The 20,246-nt window shown below is 38.5% G+C and overlaps 2 protein-coding genes across 5 annotated transcripts; one reads left to right on the top strand and one right to left on the bottom strand.

Annotated features, from left to right (window-relative positions):
- Window positions 1-186: 186 nt before the first annotated feature.
- On the bottom strand, window positions 187-5,047 carry LOC147140703 (complement factor H-related protein 1-like). The gene is made up of 9 exons (XM_086042654.1): window positions 4,486-5,047; window positions 2,655-2,834; window positions 2,390-2,581; window positions 1,989-2,060; window positions 1,109-1,153; window positions 860-1,021; window positions 602-772; window positions 464-489; window positions 187-365 (listed from the first exon to the last, which is right to left on the bottom strand). The coding sequence occupies exons 1-9, from the start codon at window positions 4,748-4,750 to the stop codon at window positions 354-356; spliced, it is 1,125 nt and encodes a 374-aa protein (XP_085898780.1). The 5' UTR covers window positions 4,751-5,047; the 3' UTR covers window positions 187-353.
- A 160-nt stretch (window positions 5,048-5,207) lies between these two features.
- On the top strand, window positions 5,208-19,962 carry fggy (FGGY carbohydrate kinase domain containing). Of its 4 annotated transcripts, XM_086042650.1 has the most exons (17): window positions 5,618-5,708; window positions 7,681-7,822; window positions 10,154-10,360; window positions 10,727-10,838; window positions 10,964-11,115; window positions 11,227-11,315; window positions 12,558-12,673; window positions 12,782-12,910; window positions 13,858-13,961; window positions 14,382-14,489; window positions 15,101-15,162; window positions 15,731-15,896; window positions 17,280-17,354; window positions 17,472-17,592; window positions 18,048-18,142; window positions 18,796-18,857; window positions 18,995-19,962. In XM_086042650.1, exons 2-17 carry the CDS (start codon window positions 7,778-7,780, stop codon window positions 19,095-19,097), a joined length of 1,746 nt encoding a protein of 581 aa, XP_085898776.1. In that variant the 5' UTR covers window positions 5,618-5,708; window positions 7,681-7,777; the 3' UTR covers window positions 19,098-19,962. The 4 variants fall into 4 exon arrangements, with proteins under 4 accessions (XP_085898779.1, XP_085898776.1, XP_085898777.1 ...); XM_086042653.1 differs by lacking the exon at window positions 7,681-7,822 and having other exon boundaries at window positions 5,208-5,708; XM_086042651.1 differs by lacking the exons at window positions 5,618-5,708; window positions 7,681-7,822 and adding an exon at window positions 9,760-9,920.
- The last annotated feature ends 284 nt before the right edge of the window (window positions 19,963-20,246 follow it).

Raw genomic sequence — 20,246 nt, 5'->3', positions numbered from 1 at the left:
ATTATCCCCACTTTTGACACATTTTGCTCCTTCCAAATTTCAAGTCCCACAGTTCAATAATTCAGTTCCATTTCCACCCATGGCAGTTCAGTTCATTGTGTTTCTTCAGCATTCACGTGCCTTGGGCCGTGAGCTTTGTGGATAACGGATGACTGCTCAAATCACAAAAACACCACAAAATGATCATTGCTTTCGGCATGCATGATTTTATTCACCACGGTCCATCAAACATTACATGTTTTTTAATGTGAGTAACAAGCAAGTAGACCAATATATTCATAAAGCTCTCAATGAAATGCCAGCAATAGATTTGGGATGCGAGCCCACACGTCAGAATCTTCAATCTTGACCTTTTAGCATGTACTCTGATGGCAAAGACAGAGGATTGAATCAGTTAGAATAATAGACCAAAAACAACATTGTACAGCATAGTATTGAAAAAAAAAAAAAAAGTGTCACTTACAAATTTCAGTTCCCACCAATTACAACCTGAAACAATCATAAAAGCTTGTGAATACCTGAAGTTTTTGTCAGGGTCATGAAACAGTTGATCACCATAGTCTGTGGCATGTTACTTTACACGAAAAATAACGACACTTACATTGGCCTAATGTTATTTTTCCCTTGTTGCACCGGCCCACTGAATAATGATCCGTCAGCCAGTGGTCCAGTTTGACACATTCCAGTCTCACCGTCTCCCCATCGTTTATATATTTAACTCCATCGTATTTTAACTGGGGATATTGATCGGTGTCCACGGAACAGTAGGAAGCTGTAAAAAAGAAGCAACAAAGAAGTGAACCAAAATCCCCTGTGTAAAAGTCAGTTGTTTCCCTGGGATTTTTTTTTTTTTTTTAACCTTGGCAGGTGGGCAGTGGGGACCACTGGCCGTTAGTGTAGCAGAACACTTTTTCCAGACCCACTTGTTTGTAGAAACTGCCACATTGGTATTTCAAAAACATAGGATCCCTTTCCACAACCTCACCATTGGTGACAACGGGAAACGTTCCACACTGGTCAACTAAAATGGTAAAATAGAAAAATGCACTCAAGATGTCAAACATTTACCACCTAAAGCTGATGAAAACATTAGATGATGAATATCTACTTGTAGTAGCTTGAGGATCAGTAGAACCGGTGTTGGTTGAAGATCCTGCAAGATCGAATGAACACACCATGATGAGTAACGCATTCTGTTTTTGGTCATTGAAAACACTGTTGGGTAATGCTTTAAAAATACAGATATTTTGTTTTCCATATCACCACTGCTGGTTGGAATCCTTGCATCTCCAAAATCACAAATTTTTAGGAAATCTTCCGCTAACCACCCAGGCTGACCTGATAGCTCCTCCTCAGCGTACAAAGCTTGTCTTTCATTGAGATGTTACTTCAACATGCTTCCTTGACATCAATGTACTACTTTCCTATTAGTCTGAGATTTGGCACCATCTTTTGGCATCTTAGAGCGTTACAGAAAGAGCCGTGAATGAGGTGTTTTTTTTTAGCAAATAGGAATTACTGTAATATCACACAATTCCTCAGCCACTTTGGTTGAAAGTTCATCTGACACAGTCATAACTGTCCCATACGCCAATGAAAAAATATAAAAACCATAATGACAGCAAATATTAGACCATGAATATAAAACAATGAAATGAACAGCAAGTAAGTGGTAGGTTAGCCCAATGACATCAGAATGCTTAGTCTCAATTAGATTCTGGGGCCGCTTGCTTCATTCAACTCAGATTGCTCAAGAAACCCGTAACCTTGAAAAGATATCGAGAGCTTTATGAGTCACCTGTGCACCACTTCGCTTAGCATCGTAAAATACATAAGGGTACCATCATTTTTGTCCAGGTGAGTTTCATGACTGAAACTTAAATATTTTGGATCATAAAAAAAGCTGTACGATATTACTTGTGTCTGTTTCAAGTTTTTAATTTTTTATTTATTTATTTGATTTCCTTTAATTTTGTCAATGTCCATACCTCCACCTGCAGGGCTTGTCTCACTGCCTGTCGATGTTGTGGAGCCACCAGGAGTTGGCTTTGTTTGCTTGACTGTGGAAAATGAACAGACAAAAACTCAATTTGAGCAAACATGGAAGTTTATGGTCGTTATATGCTGTCTAGTCCAGTATTTCCCAAACTAGTGAGTCAGGGCAAAAATCTCACGCACCAAACAAACAGAAATGTCACAAAAAATAGGCCTACAGTTTACTATTAAAATAATGATGATCTCATCTCAAATTACTCACAAATTACAAGTGAGGAATCTATGCCTGTTTAGTTGAACACTAAACTACAATATTATTTTGTTGGCAATTACAGGTGGATGTGCACAATTACTGCCCCAAAAACAAATGGCAAATCTACTTTATTTTACTCACTGCAGGGCGGGGCGACTGACCAGGTTCCACCGATGCAAAAAATGGACTTTTTGTGTTTTCCTTCTACATCATATCCTTCTTCACATTCATACAGTATTTCAGTATCAGAAGCATACACATCCTGTTGAGGGCCCTGATTTATGATTACAGCGTGGGGAATTTTAGGGGGCTCATCACATGCTTCGATACTTCCTGTGAAAACAAGCCCAATACAGGTTACTTATATATGATGACAAGATATATGATCAAAATCTGACAGACTTACGCTCACAAATCGGTACAGAGAGCCATGTCCCATTGACACACTGAGCTGTGGCATCCCAGTTGCTGTATGAATAGCCGGTGTCACATGTTATTCTTATGACGTAGCCGTTCTCATACCAACCCGTCGAGCTTGACGTGAATTTTGCATGATGGATAGTTGGTGCAATGCAGTTGTTAACATCTGGGGAACAAAGAATCAGCTTATAATACATAATGTATGTTTTGTTTTGTTTTATTAGCTGTATTTGAGAGACCTACTCAGACATTCATGTATTGCAACAAAACTTTTTTGCTGTTGAATATTCCGCTTTTCTGCATCTGCAAGGGAGGCTCCAGTGTGAAATGTGTATGTATATATATATATTACAACTTTTTCTTTTTATATATATATATATATATATATAGATTGATAGATAGATAGATAGATAGATAGATAAAGAAAAAGTTGTAATATATATATATATATATACAGTATATTTAAAAAGTTGTAATATATATATATCCATCCATTATCTGTACCGCTTCTCCTCACAAGGGTCGCGGGGCATGCTGGAGCCTATCCCAGCTGTCTTTGGGCAGTAGGCGGGGGACACCCTGAACTGGTTGCCAGCCAATCGCAGGGCACACAGAGACAAACATCCGCACTCACAATCACACCTAGGGGCAATTTAGAGTATCCAATCAACTTACCATGCATGTTTTTGGACTGTGGGAGGAAACCGGAGTGCCCGGAGAAAACCCACGCAGGCACGGGGAGAACATGCAAACTCCACACAGGGAGGCCGGAGCTGGGATCGAAACCGCGACCTCTGAACTGTGAGGCGGACGTGCTAACCAGTCGACCACCGTGCCGCCATATATATATATATATACAGTATATTTAAAAATACAAGAAAAAGAGAATTTGTTGGGCTAGAAAAAACATTTACTATTATTTAAGATTTTTTTTTATCTTAAGTAGTGACTTAAAATGTTTTTCTTTTTAATTTGTTAATGTATCCCATTAAATACTTTAAATACTTGGTTAATGGTTTCATTGTAAACAATCAAATAAAAAAAGGAGTGCAATGTAAAATGTGCATACAATATATATTGTATTTTGAAAATGCTTTTTTAAATGTGATTGAATATTTAGGTCATTACTTAGAATTAAATAAACTATAAATAATATGAATAAATAAATACTCAATTATTAATGGTACATTTTTTATTCATTTATCTAATTAATTTGTTAATTGATTTATTATAAATAAAAATATTACCAAAACAACAAGTACATATGCTTTTAAAATATATTTCATTAAATAGATGGTAAATTAGAATTAAATTACTTATATCATGCAATCTTTAAAATTCCTGAATGATTTTATCAGACTATTTTACGTTTCACATGTATTTACTGTCTTACTTTTTAAAATGTATTTATCTCATTAATCAGTTAATTGATTTATTGTATATAAAAATGTTACAAAAGTAAAAAGAAATAGATAGAAATATAAAAATATGTCATTGGTTGATTAGAATTAAACAAATTATAACTAATACAATTTAAAAATGAAATGAAACTTGAGAAATGCCTTTGTTCTTGCCAAGACTGGTAAAAAACAACAACAACTCAGATATGACATTCATTTTTTTTGTTTGTATTTCTGCATAATCTATTATTATTATAAGTAATTATTTTGGCATTTTAAATAAAATATTTTATGTTTTACATCCACATTTTATTATTATTTTGTTAAAGTTATGACCTGGCCCATTTGTCTCATTAGAATAATCAGTACATACAGTACATTTTCATACCTCTGCCATACCATAAATCCAACACTTACCAATGCACTGCGGTTGAGTGGACCATTTACCATTCTGGCATGTTGTTGTTGCCCACCAACCCGCCACTGCTGGCTTGAGTCCATTTTCACACGCATAGGACAACATAGTTCCATGCGAATATGAATCTTGTTGAGGAATAGCATAACCACCATTCAGAGTGGGCACGCGACAAAAGCGACTCGCTGAAACACAGCGATGGGCTCCAGAAAACCAAATCAGGAAAATCCATCCAATATACTTCTTGAACATTCCCAGCAACACCATGATTAAAAAATATAGTGTGAGTAGGTAAATCTAATGCTGTGATCGAGTCTGGTTGCGGTCAGCAGTCAGTAAATAATTGGAGCTGTGACCTTCCCCATATCAGCTTGGAGATGAAGAAATAGCAAACATTACTGAGTAAAGTGTCATCCAAGTATAACTCAAAAGTCAAAACACAAATGTACAAACGGGCTCGGTACTTGAGTCACGGCAACCGTAAATGTGAAATTTCGCTAATTACTCATTTGTCCCAAAAATGACGCATGTAAATAGAGAGCTGAATTGAGAAAGAGACCCATGGTGTTTCTGCCCACCCCTACAAAAAAAAAAAAAAATCAATGAGTGTTTCCTGACCTCATATTTCGAAACAGTTTCCCGGACAGCAGTGATTGGCGTTTGGCACTGGGGCACAGTAAGACAACAAAGATGAGTACACCCCCTTGCATTTTTGTCAATATGTTTTTCTATTGTTTAATGGGACAACTCTGAAGAAAGTACATTTGTTACAATGTAAAGTGTACAGCTAGTATTCTCGCAAAACAACTCATGACGCAGTCGTTAATATCTAAATCAAAAAAGTGATTACACCACTCAGTATGTTATTATATATTTATAACGCTGAAGAAATTATACTTTACATTGTATACATTGATACATTGTAAAGTTGTCATACTTGTAAAACAGTGTGAATTTACTTTGCCCTTAAAACAACTCAACACATTGGCATTAATGTCTACGTTCCTGGCAACAAAAGTGAGTAGACTCCCATGTGAAAATGTTCAAATTGTGCCCGAAATATCACTATTTAGTATGACCACCATTATTTTCCGGCACTGCCTTAACCTAACCCTCGCAGGAATTGTGTGCTGGCTTGATTTTCTAGTGCAGCTTTTGCAGTGTGGTGTAGAACTGCAACTTCTGTGTAGCACCCTTGCAGAAGTGGAATGGTTGAGTGACAAAGGTAGGACTATTTTTCATGTCTGTCTGGTAGCCTAAAAAAACACTTAAATCATTGTCTTTGTGGAAAGGGTGGTTGCCATTTTTCTCAACGGGAGCTCTTAATGTGAATTGAAAAATATTTTTAAACAAAGTAAATGTTTACAACAGTGATTCCCAAAGTGTGTTACCAGTACCACTACCACTAGAGATGGCGCTACACCGGGGCTAGGGGGTGCTATAACCCCATCAGAAATCTGTGAAGCCCAGTTAAGACCCCAGCATTTCATTGGCTATTCTAAAATGTATTTATAAAGTATTTTCTCAGCCCCCCTATGGTCAAGCCCCCCTTTTAGCCCGAATAGAGAAAAATAATCCTGGATCCGTCCCTGACTCAAAAGTACCTTAGAACGTATTTGCCAGTCAAAAAGGTTGACGATATTGGCAGTTCCACGTTTACATATAATACAAAAAACGTCGTTGCCAAGTTTACTTTGTAGGTTAGCTAGCAAGCCCATGTAGCACCTTCACCACCAGCGAAAATCCAGAAACTTTTGTTTTGTTTCACATAATTTTTATTCCTGAACTCATAAACAAAAACAAAATGATTCAAGAACTGTATAATTACATCTAATTCATACTTACCTTGTAAAACCGAATAGTCCAGACCAAGAGTTGACCCCCCTGTTAGTACAAGTCCAAGAAAAAAGCGCGAGTGCATCGTAGGAGAAAAGAGCCTGGATGCAGAATGTAACTCACCCCTGAGCTAATGCGCGTGACTTGCTGAAATAGCACTTCCCCGAGTTTTTCTAAACTGCAAGTGTTAATTCAACACCCAAATCAACACCCAGTAACTCAAAAATAGCTAACACTAGATTTTTAACTCAATTTAACACTACAGAATTTGCTGTGCAGTAGTAATGAGAAGTTGGTCTACCTAGGGGTGCAGCACTGCCAATAATCGGCTTGGCTTCTGGAAAGTTCAAACCCAGTTGTTACCGGCTGCTCAAAGATGTCATTCAGTTTAAGAGCACTGGGCGTTCCAAGACCCAGTTTAAGACAACTGGGTGTACGTTGTCAATTTCTAACAAAAAACAACAACAAAAAAACGGCAAAAATAGATGATTACATAGATGGAAAAAAATGGTCTTCTGACTATGCTTAGTCCGACTGTTTTTTAAAGTTTCCCATCTATTGTTGATCGCCAACTAAATGGGTGTCCGTCATAGTCGGATAGGCGTCACATTGGCAGTATGCCCAGCTCTGGAAAACACTGGACACAGCTTTGCTGCAAACTCAATTCATTTTTCTTTTTATAACGTATTTTCATTCAGGAGAATGGAAAACGCAACAAGCCATTTTGACAAAGTAAGGAGTGGAAAATTCAGATAGTGTCGGTTTTTAGATGTAGTAAAAGGTTGTCAGGAAATTAAATACATAAAGAACAGATGCTTAAAAAAATCTTAAAGTGGAAGTCAACCCAAACATATTTTTTCAAGAATACGTTCTATGCAAGCCATTACATAGAAACAAGGCATTATGATAAATATTGCGTTTGTGGGGAAAGAGTTAATCCACCCGTTTTTAGCCATCTCTGGGGGCGGCCATTTTGTTACTTCTGTTGACTGAAAATGACATCACCGCTGCTCAGTTAACGACCAATCACGGCTGACCTATTTTCTGAAGCTGAGCCGTGATTGGTCGTTACCTGAGCCCTGACTAGTTGTGATATCATTTTCAGTCGACAGAAATGACAAAATGGCCGCCCTCTGAGATGGCTAAAAGGGGTGGATTTTGCTGCTTAACTCATATTCCACAAATGCAATATTAATCAGAATGCCTTGTTTCAACTAGTGGGCCTACTGAGAACATATTCTTGAAAAAAATATATGTTTGGGTTGATTTTAAGTACAGTAAGAAAGTATTTGTACTGTTTTGTTACTTCCCACCTCTGTCTATTATACTATACAGTGAATGAACTTGTGTGTGTTCAGCAGACACTCAGACAGTCACAGTTGGTGAGTGGCATCTTTGTCCTACTCATCAGAATCCCATCATGCTCAGGGCCACTGTCAGCTCCAGTTACTCTCTGTTATGAAGGAAACGGACAGGAAGCAGCGAGCGTACGCCTCACAAATTGTAAGCATGAATGTGCTTGTTAGCATGCAGACAGTGCTGTGTTCTCTCACTATATGTTTTAATAATTTATTAAACTGCAGCATATTTAGAATCTGAATTAGAATAGCTCCAGTGTCTTGCGGCATCAACATCCAGGAAAGAATCCACAATAACGTTTGTTTTGGGAACAGGCTGACAACAATTCAGTCAGCTATCACTTTCACTGGCGCTCTGAATTCGGCATCAGTGATCAATTATTGGAGACAGCTTGTCAACTTCTCCACGTTGAAATCCGATATGCAAGGAATCTCAGAAATCGCATTCAACCTGCGATTGAGTTCATTCGTCACCTGAGTCTGAGTGTTGAGCAGCCGCCACAACCCATCAATCATGGCCTGCAAGTTCCCCATTTCCAATAGAGCTGCCCGTGCCCGCTGAATTTTGCGATAAATCAGGAAACTGCCAGCTTCAAACAGCAGGATACCTGTTATCAGAATTCCAATAATATATGCGTCTTCTACATCCTCAACGCAAAGTATCGACAGGCATTCTATCTTCCTCTTGTTCCAGGAATCCAAAGTATACCCAGCCGCGAACATTCTGCCAGGGCAAGTAGGTTCCCATTATGCCATTTAGCTAGATTCTAGCAATCTTCTAGGTGCTAGAAGACGGCGCTTGCCTATCTTTTTGTTCTCTTTCCTAGTAATGGTTGGGTACCCTGAAAAACGAACAAAAAATAAATAAATAAATAAATAAATAAGAACAGCATAGACCAGTATGGTTTTGTTGTGTTTTTGTGCTGGTCTTTTGCAAAAGCGAAACAAAATAGCTAAAATGAAAACAACCGAAACTTCGGTCACTGGGTTGGCACAGATGGCATCATGGCATTTTTGCAATGGAAATACAGTATGCGGATTAACAGCGTCTTAAATAACACGACATTGATTTTTGGATCAAGCCAATTATCATCCGAGATACATTTTCATCACAGCTGCATATCCCGCCCGCAAATACACTGTTGCTTTGTGATTGGTGGTGCAGCTTGGAGGAAATCAGCAGGCTTGGAACAAGATGGATCCTCTGGGTTTTGTGAACTCACAAATACCGTGAGAATTCAGCTTGTGGGCAAGAATAGCCAGGAGCTGGTGATAGCTGGTGACCAGATGGTGTCTTGTTGATGTCACCAGCTATTAGCAGAGCAATGACAGCATGTTCGTCTTGCTGGGTGGTTTTGGCTAAGTTGGTAGAGTGGGTTGTCCAGGGACTGAGGTTTGGCTCTTCGAATCGTGGCTGTTTTTGTTGTAGTATTTAGTACAGTATTGTTGCTGGTCTTAACACAGGGCAGTGGTGGCCATCAGGAATTTTGGGTAAATATGTGAATTTTCAAGAACAGCCGGTATATTTCCGGGCCGGTCCTGGCTATCACGACCGCCAGCATGTTGAGGGTGTTCCTTACCTATTGCCAAAAGTCAGCCAGCATAGGCTCCAGCTGCTACCCTATGATGATGAGCGGTACAGAGAATGTATCAAAAATATATAAATATGATTGAAATCATTCATAATTACAGTCAGAAATCTACTATACATTATTCTGAGAAGTGATTGTTATGGGAAAATAAAACAATTTTGAGTATAGAGTAAGACTGAAATAAAAGTAAATAAATTGCCTTCTGACTGTGTACTATTCAAATGTGAAACATAAAATTCAAGGGGAAGTCAGTATCATTCGTTGGTTTCATCTCTTGTACAACACAAACATGGACTTGCACACTAAGCTTCGCAGTGCTGCACTATACAACTATAAAAGCGCTCTGTTCTACTATTGAAACTTTATTTAAACTAATTTGCACGAACAGAAAAAAAACTACTAACCTCGCATTTTCATGCGCATCATTTATTTAATGTGTTGCTATCTGCAGTGGAGGTACACACACATGACATAAACTCGATTGCACTCTTCACTTTGTTGTATCAATCGATAAACGCAATTTGGTGCTTTTTTGGCCTCTTTCTCTTTCCGTTCGCCACGAGAGTGCCTGTAGCTCAAAGTGCAGTATTTTCTTCTGGGCGGTAAGGCGAAAACTGCGTTTCACACTTTGCAGTCATTGGGTGAGATCCAGTAAGTTGTGTCTGCTGATAAACTGTAATTTAAACTTGCGAACTATTGCGTGTATCTTATCTGTTACTGTCGCTGCTTTACTGAATGCTTTCTTCAGTCTGGACGCACTGGTTTCAAGCATATGCCTCGTAGAAATGCGTAACATGCGTCTTCTCTAAATGATCTACTCAAATGTTGACACTGGCACTGTATGACTGGGAAGGAATTTTAGAACACCGGGAATGTATGTGCAGGGCTACCAGGCGGTGTATTTCCTCATGGCTGAAGTATACTATGTCGGAGTGGACGTGGGCACTGCTAGTGTGAGGGCTGCTCTGGTGACTCGAGAAGGTGTGTTGAAGACCGCTGCTCAAGAGCCCGTTAGCATCTGGGAACCTCACAGTGACCATTATGTGCAGTCTTCCTCCGAGATCTGGGAGAAATGCTGCGCTGTTGTCAAGGTAGGAGCGAGCTACACGAGGAAGACAAGGCAGGCGATGCGAAATAGCGCCCCCTAGATGAATAACCATTCAAATGTATGGAGGAAGAGTGGGATAGAATGACAGATACTAATGTTTTCATGATGCACAGGGGAACAAGAGCAAGAGTGCCAAAATGAAATGAATGAATTGTGAAATCATTAAATATCGAAATAATTACATATAATTTGAAATAATATAGAAATAAATAAATCAAAATTGAAAATGAATAAATACTGAAATTTAAAAAAAAATCTTCATGACTCATTTATTTTTTATTTAAATTTTGTACTCTTGGTCATCCATAAAAATGGTGTTTTCTTTGTGGAATTTTTATTTTTTGTTCAGGAAGTGGCACGGGGAGTGGACAAGAAGCAGGTGAGAGGGATTGGGTTTGATGCTACCTGTTCCCTTGTGGTGTTGGACCAAAGCTTCCAGCCCGTAGCAGTCAACGAGGATGGTAAAGTTGTCATTTTGCCCAATGACATTTTACATGTTGGGCGTCAAATGATTGTCATCACCCATTCTGAAAATAAGGCATCACAACAATAACAGCCACCATGACAGCTTTTGCTTCTTACCCAGGAAACAATCAGAGAAATGTGGTAATGTGGATGGACCATCGTGCTGCTGAGCAGGCTGCTCGTATCACAAGCACAGGCCACAGCGTCCTGAGTCGGGTTGGAGGGGTCATGTCACCAGAGATGCAACCACCTAAGCTACTCTGGCTCAAAGAGGTGAGCATAGGTGCAATGATTTAATTGATGTTTTATGTTGTTGGCTCTTTCCCCCCTCCCATATGTGAGCATTTGTTCTTGGTGCTGAGATTTTTGTGTGTGGTTTTGCAGAACCTAAGGAAAAGCTGCTGGAACAAAGCTGCTCACTTTTTTGATCTTCCAGACTTTCTTTCATGGAAGGCCACAGGCTCATTGACCAGGTTTGTTATACCACAACAACATTTTTTATCCTCTGCATAGATATATTTATGATACAATTGATTAATATAATAAGCCTGTATTATTTCTGCACTGGGGAAATTCCGGTTTTCAGGAGACATAAAGTAGACAATAATAGCACAAAAGAAAAATATCTATGTAAATAATTACAACCTAAGGTAAGACGTACATTAAAATAAATACTTTACATGCAGATGTGAATGGCACATACTGTACATACTGTAATATGCTGTAAAAATGAATGTGTAGCAAGCTATATTTTGCAGCGTTGCATATAGCAAACAAATATACATGTGTCCAAAAAAACTATAAAGCAGTTGAGGACAAAATTGCTGAAACGTCTGCAATGCCGACTTAGACAGTGGGGTTGTTGGGATTAATATAGATAGTTTATATTCAAAGCTTGAAATAAGCGGTTTGTTATTGCAGTTTGTAAGTCAAAATTCACATTTTGCACCTCAAACAAAGACATTGAAATGCATAACTGCTATAGTGGCAAAACGCAGCGCTGCCAAATGTTACGGAAAACACTGAACGTTAATTCGTTACGCCCGTAACTTTGTGATTATTCCGAATATTTGGGAAAAATAAACTCATCAATTCACTTTACTTCAATTTTGGCAAACGGTGAGTTATGTTATTTAGGCCACTTTGTGCTGCTTTTGAAATCAGTTACAATTATCTGCTTAAATTAGCCTACTGACATTTCCCACCAAAGATTTTTAATGTTAATGTGTCTCACCAAGTAAAAATTGTGAATTGGACAAAATTCTTTTATTTCTTGAGCTAGATGAAGTCCTTAAAATTCTGTTTGCGGATTGTTATCTAACAAGTGAATCATCTAAACACTTGAAATTGACGAGAACATTAATCAACATTTAATATAGATTACCATTTCAACTATTTTCTCTCAAGTTGTCTTCATTTTAGTTTGCAAACTTCCAAAACTTCTACTGGTCTAAAGAATATTTGTCTAATTCCTAATTAGCTGGTCTATCCTCATCAACACACAGCCATGAGCCTATTGTATTAATATGTTGCATGCTAAATGCAAGCTGCTCAAGTGAAGTTGCACCAAGGCGAGGTTGTATTTAATGTCTTAAGTTTTTGATACAAGAAATGCTAAGTACAAGTTTATTTCTATTTGTTTGAAATTGCCCCACTAGCTGCATGCTGTTGGAAAACATGCATAAGCTAATGCTACTTTCTTCACTGTTTTACAGATCCCTTTGCACTCTGGTTTGTAAATGGACGTATTGCCCACCGGAGGGATGGGATGCCAGTTTTTGGACTTCAATAGGACTGGAGGATCTCTTTGAAAACAACTTTTCCAAAATAGGTCATTTAAAAATAAAGTACAATATCAAGTTGTAAAACCATTAAACAGAATTCGTTAATTCGAGTATAGTTTCATTTATTGTTGGATGATTCATTGTTTGTCTTCCAGGCAACATGACATGTTCACCTGGGAATCCTCTTGGTGATGGCCTGACTCAGGAGGCAGCAGCAGATCTGGGTCTAGATCCAGGAACTGCGGTGGGGGCTTCGCTCATTGATGGTCACGCTGGAGGCCTTGGTATATCATGCAGAACATATTTTTTTCTTGTTGTTGTTTTTCTGCTGCTTTAGTAGACTAGAGCACAGCACAACACAGCCACACCTAACGATGGTATATGACATCCCTTGCTGTGTTGCTTCTCTGCTTCAAGCGGAAGTCGACCCAAATATGTTTTTCAAGAATATGTTCCCAGCAGGCCCACTAGTTGAAACACGGCATTCTGATTAATTTTGCGTTTGAGGAATATAAATTAAGTAGCAAAATGCACTTGTTTTTAGCCATATCTGGGGGCTACCATTTTGTCTTCTGTCAACTGAAAATGACATCACAACTGCTCACAACGACCAATCATGGCTGACCTGTTTGCTGAATCTGAGCCGTGATTGGTCATTGTGAGCAGTTGTGATGTCATTTTCAGTCGACAGAAGACGAAATGGCCGCCCCCAGAAATGGCTAAAAACGAGTGGATTATTGCACAAACGCAATATTTATCAGAATGCCTTGTTTCAACTAGTGGGCTTGCATAGAAAATATTCTTGAAAAAAAAATGTTTGCGTTGACTTCCCCTTTCAGGAGTCTGGCCCACCTGAGCATCTGGATTTAGTCTGCTCTTTAAACTTTTGAAGTCTCCTTGTGACCTGTGGTTATGACCTCTGCTAATCTCAAATTGTTGTATCAGTCAGAGGTTACAATACTTAGAACACATGTCGGACATGTCACAGTGATGCATGCCGCCTTGTCCTCACGCACGGACTTTATTTTAAACAATCTTAACAAACATTATTCCAGAGGTTATTAGCACTGGTGAATTCCAAGTGAGAATGTCTGAAAGCGTGGACCTATTTGTCCCCAAGTGGTCATGTAGAAGAGATAAAAAAGGATCAGGTATTATATTAGCATTCATTGATGCAAAGTTGAACACAGAAGGGTCATTGTGTCGTGAGTCATTTGCTCTTTTTCTCCAGGTGTGATAGGAGCAGATGTGAAAGGCTTTCAGCTGCCATGTGAGGGCCAGCCAATCACAAGACGTATGGCCATGATCTGTGGGACATCAACTTGTCACATGGCAGTGTGTATCTTAGTGTTCCCCTGCTATATTTTATCTTTTTTTGTTTTTTGTTTTTTTAAACTCAGTATACTTATTCACTGTAATGCCCTAGCATGTGGGAAAGGAAAGCTACATAGTCACTGATGCACTTTACAGCCATTTATTAAACGCAAGCAGAGCAGTAAAACACTTAAACACACTCTTGCAGGAGCTGGTGTTGGCTCGGGCTGTCCCTATCGAATATTTTTGCGCACCTTTTCTGACATAAGCGCACGGGAGAATATGCCCCTTAGTTTTTTCAAGTATAATTCAGAGAATGAGAAAATGCACTTGAAACAAATGTTCTTCCACCACATGGCCTGTGTTTCTGTTGATGTGAATGCATGGTTTTTAGTCACGTGTTGTATTTCGAAAGCAGTGATTGACTTGAACTTTCCCCAGATCAGTGAGAAGCCGCTGTTTGTGCCGGGAGTGTGGGGTCCCTACCTGTCTGCCATGGTACCAGACATGTGGCTTAACGAGGGAGGACAGAGTGTCACGGGACGTCTGGTCAGTGTATTCTGCTGTGGTGGTCCTTGCATGTGTGAGTGCGTCTACAACCCCAGATGTTAGTCACTAGTCCGAGTTCAACTGATAATTTCTGGTGCAATCAAAACAAAACAAGATATTAGATATGAGGGTAACCACTATTTTACACTCATATTTGGACGTTCGCTAGATAACATGAGTTTTTTTCCTACAAAAATGAAAATGACTAAATGTGATGAATGATGATGAAAATAATTAAAATACATAATAGTAGTAACTACAATTTATAGGGAACCCTCACTGTTCCCACAATGATGCATTACATGATATAAATGTAATATTATTCAATGCTGTATGTTCAGTTTGGTGAAATTAATAATTAATAACCCTCTGCGCATTCTTAATTTTTAATTTAAAAAAAAAAAGTATAATTTTATTTATTTATTTTTTTTACTGCTCTCATATTGCATTTTGCAAGTGTACCTAATGTTCTTACCTGATAATGTTGAGATCGGACACACACAATGTATCACTTATCCAAATTGTTTGACTGTTTGCAAGTGTTATTTTGGTCATGTGATGTTCTCCATACATGACCTTTCTGTGTAACAACAGTGTGTCTCCTCCTCCAGATTGACCACATGGTGAAGGGTCATGCCGCTTACACGCAGCTCCAGGAAAAGGCGCGGCAACGGTTAGTTGATGCATTTGAGACATTTGTGACACAGCTGTCATCTTCCAATAGCTGACACATAATAATATAATAATTGAGTAAGATTAGGTTTGGTAAGATTGTTGCGTATGACTCACAAGATTGTTATTGCAGGCTATTCTGTGGTGATGAGTCAATGTTACTGATGAAACATATGCTAATAAGGTTGCATTTATCCATCCATTTTCTGTTACTGCTTGTCCTCACTAGAGTCGAGAGTTGGAACCTAACCTAGCTGACATTAGGTGAGAGGTGGGATAAACACTGGAATGGTCCAGCTAATTGCAGAGCACAAACAGACTACCACCACCATTCACAAACATATTTACACCTATTGACAATCAATTTATTGTCTTCAATTAACCAAGAAGTGTGTTTTTGGGAGTTCACCAGTTAAGACACAATATTCCCACGTTAACTGAAATGTTTAAGTCAACTCTTTGTTTCTTCTTTAAACCCTCATGGGTAATGTCTGAAAAAGAATAAAAGCATCTTTTAGACAAATTGCTATCAAACATCATCCCAAAAGATTTGTTTTTTGTTTTTGTAGTTGTCATACCGCAGGCGACGACGGCATCTACAGCTACCTGAACAGCCACCTACGTGTCATGGCTTCATCGTGTTCAGCTGTTGACTTGCTGGGCTCAGATCTTCATGTGTGGCCAGACTTTCACGGTAACAGGTCACCGCTGGCTGACCCCACCCTGAAGGGCATGGTGAGTTAAAGCACTGGTTTCCAACTTTTTTTGGCTTCTGGCCCCCTAAGCCTTTTTTGGCATACCATGAGTACCCCCTCACTCATGTGCTGATGATTCTCCAAAAGTACAACATAACACAACTGATTATGAAATTATTATTATTTTTTTTAAATTTCCTTAATTTGAACATTTAATTCTTAGGCTTTGTCTTTTTTTTTTTCTCTTAAATCAAACAAAAATAAATCGTCACCTTGAAAATAAGTAATATGTATGAAAATATGTTTGTGTTTGTAGACAATATTGATGTCTTTGTAACAGAATAGAGGATGGTAATTACCACTCGATTTAAAAAAATAAAATAAAATTAGTGTGTCTCTTCCAGTCACACTTTATTTTTACATTTTTGATTGAAACAGTAAATAATAATAAACTCAGGCTTGTGTGAAAGCCGCGTCTAAGATCTCAAATTCTTTTGGAATGATGTTTCAAATGGGTTAAGCAGCAAAATCCACTGTTTTTTATCCATCCGAGGGACCAATCACAGGCTCACCTGTTTTCTGAAGCTGAGCCATGAGTGGTCGTTAACTGAGCCCTGAGCAACTGTCATTTTCAGTCGACGGAAAGTGACAAAATGGCCGCCCCCTGAGATGGACAAAAACAGATGGATTTTACTGCTTAACTCATATTCTACAAACACATTATTCATCAGAATGCCGTGTTTAGACTTGTGGGGTTACATGGAATATAATATTGTAAAGAATATTTTTGGGTTGACTTCTACTTTATCAACACAAGTAATATACACAGCAATATACTGTATAGCAGTTTTACTTTTTCTGAGCTTTATGAGACAACACGTGGCTGTTGTGATTATGCGGCTGTGCCACAGGTTATTGGAATTTTTAAAAAATGTTTCCACGTACCACCTGCAATGGTCTCACGTACCCCTAGGGCTATGTACAATGTGTACCCCTGGTTGGTAAACATTGAGCCAAGCTGCCATGTCATGGACAGAGTTACTCAATGCGGGACGGTATTATAATAAATGTATGCTGACTTGTGACATCACAATTGAGGAAGTAGTCGGGCACTTCAGGGATGAAACTATTTGTATACAAGCAATTGAACAGTCAATTTGAGATAAAATGTCCCTTTTTAAGTGTGATTAGAAAAGAAGAGTGTGTAAAGGGAATAGAAAAATATGCCACAAACTTCAATCACCTAAATGATGATGTTATGTTTCATGATTCCAATCCTTTGACCCTGGAATTGATCTTTTCTCTTTCCCAAGGAAAAAAAGTCAGAACAAATCAACTATCAGCGGGGGACAGATTGTGTTTAACTTTCAAAATTCCACTGCTGTATTTCAACTTGTTAAATTGAATGATGACTATTTTGCAGGTGGTGGGACTGTCCCTTTCTCAAACTCTGGATGACTTGGCTTTGCTCTACTTGGCCACGATACAAGCCTTGGCGGTCAGTTCATTGCTTTTTTGTTTCAAATTACCTCCTCTGAGTCTGTATTGAAATTTTATTTAGGAAGGATTGTATTTGATTCCCTGTTTGCCTCACTGAATCCTTCTCTAATTTCAGCTTGGTACATTACATATACTGGAGGCCATGAAAGAAGCTGGGCATGACATTAATACCATCTTCTTATGTGGAGGATTGAGCAAGAACAGCCTGTTTGTGCAGACTCATGCCAATGCAACAGGTACAAAGTACAAACAAGGGACCGTGGCATGATTTTTTCGTTTGGAAACAAGAACTATTTGTACCATTAAATAAGCATGCACACCACTCCAAAAGTATTGAGACACTTCCTTTATTTTTGCTCTAGTTTTCATAAGCTTGAAATCTGAAACTGAACAGCGCTAATCAGTATAATATATATATATATAATAGTATAATGAAAAATGGAAAGGATTCATACAAAAGGTGCTGTCTTCTAAATTGTGTATCAGATCCAGGTGTAAATACCTAGAAATAAAAGCTGACATGATCTCATCTCATATTTGTCTTTTGATGTCAAATCCAAATGTTTTCAGTCTACAGCAAATACTAAGGACTTGGCCTCACTGTTCCAATTCTTTTGAAGAGAAGTGTACATGATACATAAGTTATGTTCATTTTCATTTATGGTCAATACAGTTATTTGGTCACTTTAAGGGTTGCCCGTGGTGTTGCCTGAGCAGACAGAAGCTGTGTTGGTGGGAGCAGCAGTTCTTGGAGCGTGTGCATCCCATGACCATGGCACTATACAGGTGGAAAAAAATACACACACGCACACACACATAGTACACACGCACTGGTCAAATCTCACACAACTCAAGTTGTTGGTATTTGGTTTGAAGTTTTCTTTAAAACTATTCTTAAATTAAAAGCTCTCTGACCAAAATTTTGCATCTTTAATTCTTTCAGCTATTGTTGACCTTTTCTGTTTTTACTTTTTAAATGAATGCTGGTCTAGCCTGTGTGAACAGTAGCACATCGCATTACTTCACTTATTTTTCACAGAAGAGAGTCAGATTTCTGCACAATGTGCTTAAATTTCAAGATGCTGAATAATCCTATGCCCGGTCAAATTATCATCTCTGTGATTTCCCAGCATCAGATCTCATAACACTAGAGAATGATGAGCCTTTAAGCCAAGTACACTAAAAATAAGACATTATTTTTTGTACAAGGCTGCACCTGTCAAGCCCCCCCCCAAGACGAGTGCAGCAGGCAGTTGTCATGTCTGATCCAGTGGATTGTGCAGCTTAGAGCGCAGAGAGGCCGTGCACTGTATAAGTCATGAGCTGAGCTGCATCAAAACCACTGTAGCCCAATTCTTTCTACAACTGGGTCATGGTGTGCCTGAAAGTGCACAGCATGATTTATTAAGGTTTATTTTATATTTTCAATACTACTTTAGGAGGCAATGGCGAAAATGGCAAAAGTGGGAAAAGTTGTTGCGCCTGATCACAGCCTTCAGAGGTAAGGTGAAACGTTGACACCATTTTCTTCCTTATTAGCTCGTATTCATTGTCGCTTTGACATATTGCATAAGTGATCCAACAGCAATGCATTAAGTTAAACCACCAAACGTGGAATAAGTATAACCTCTTTTGCAGATTTTACCAAAGAAAGTATCAAGTGTTCCGGTGCCTTGTTGCCCACCAGAGGGAGTACCAGGCCCTCATGAACAATTTAGGTACAGAGTGTCACTCATTGTAACTGTGAGCAGATGCTTCCAGGAAATGTGGGCCCTCTTGAAAAAATGGTCACTTCGGACCACTCAACAGCAAGTCCGCAAATTGAAAAGACTCTTTTGTGGGGTTTCTGTGAATCATGGGCCATCATCATCACCCCCTCCTGCCCTGTTTCAGCATACATGACTACTAGTGATGTACTGTATATTGTACATTGGGAACAATGACATGTCTCCTCTGCTTTTCGTCCCATTATGATTTCTTAATAAAGGTGAGTTAATCTACTTTTTTTTTAAATTTTATTTTATTTTCCTGCCCCTCATCTGGAATTAAGATCAGGGAATATCGTTAATATTTGTCAACTGTGGGTTTGTGAAGCCTTTTGAGACTGTGATTAAGGGCTATATAAATGAATTTGACTTAACTATTTTCAGAGGAAGGATTCTCTTTCATATGCGGGAATTACATCACATGGCATGAAAAATATTTAGTTGGTAAAACATGTCCGATGTCCTGTGCAAAATTCAACAGTTTTTGTATCATCTCAAAACCAAACATTGCTTAGCAATCAAGCACTTAATCACTAAACGAGTCAGCACTTGTTTTAAAATTTTCCTATCCATGCTGACTAAAATTACATACACTTGAAGTTGCAGAATAAATAACATCCCATGTAACTCCTAATTGTGAAGGTAAATGAAACCTTTCCTTTCTGTCGTGTACAAAGAGCTTTAAACTATTTCAGAGTGCTACTTTTGTTTGGGAAAAAAATAGTAACACCAATGTTTGTTTTATAAGTACAGCTGTTGTTTCATATGTGATTATTAGATTGTTCTGCTCTGACTAATGAAGTGTGAAAACACATACAATAAACACAATTTTATACTTTATTATTCTTTTATTTATTTTATGTTATATATATTTATTTTCATTGTATTTATTTTATACTTTTTATTCCTGATATTATTATTCATCCATCCATTATCCAATCCGCTTATCTTCACAAGGGTCGTGGGCGGGCTGGAGCCTATCCCAGCTGTCTGCAGGCAGTAGGCGTGGTACACCCTGAACTGGTTGCCAGCCAATCGCAGGGCACACGGAGACAAACAAACGTTCACCCTCACAATCACACCTAGGGGCAATTTAGAGTGTCCAATTAACCTACCAAGCATAG

This window comes from Filicampus tigris, chromosome 10, assembly GCF_054856515.1.
Source record: "Filicampus tigris isolate MCC_2025a chromosome 10, RoL_Ftig_1.0, whole genome shotgun sequence".
Lineage (NCBI taxonomy): Eukaryota > Metazoa > Chordata > Actinopteri > Syngnathiformes > Syngnathidae > Filicampus > Filicampus tigris.
Note: the sequence above shows the minus strand (reverse complement) of the source record. Positions and strands in the feature narration are given on the sequence as shown.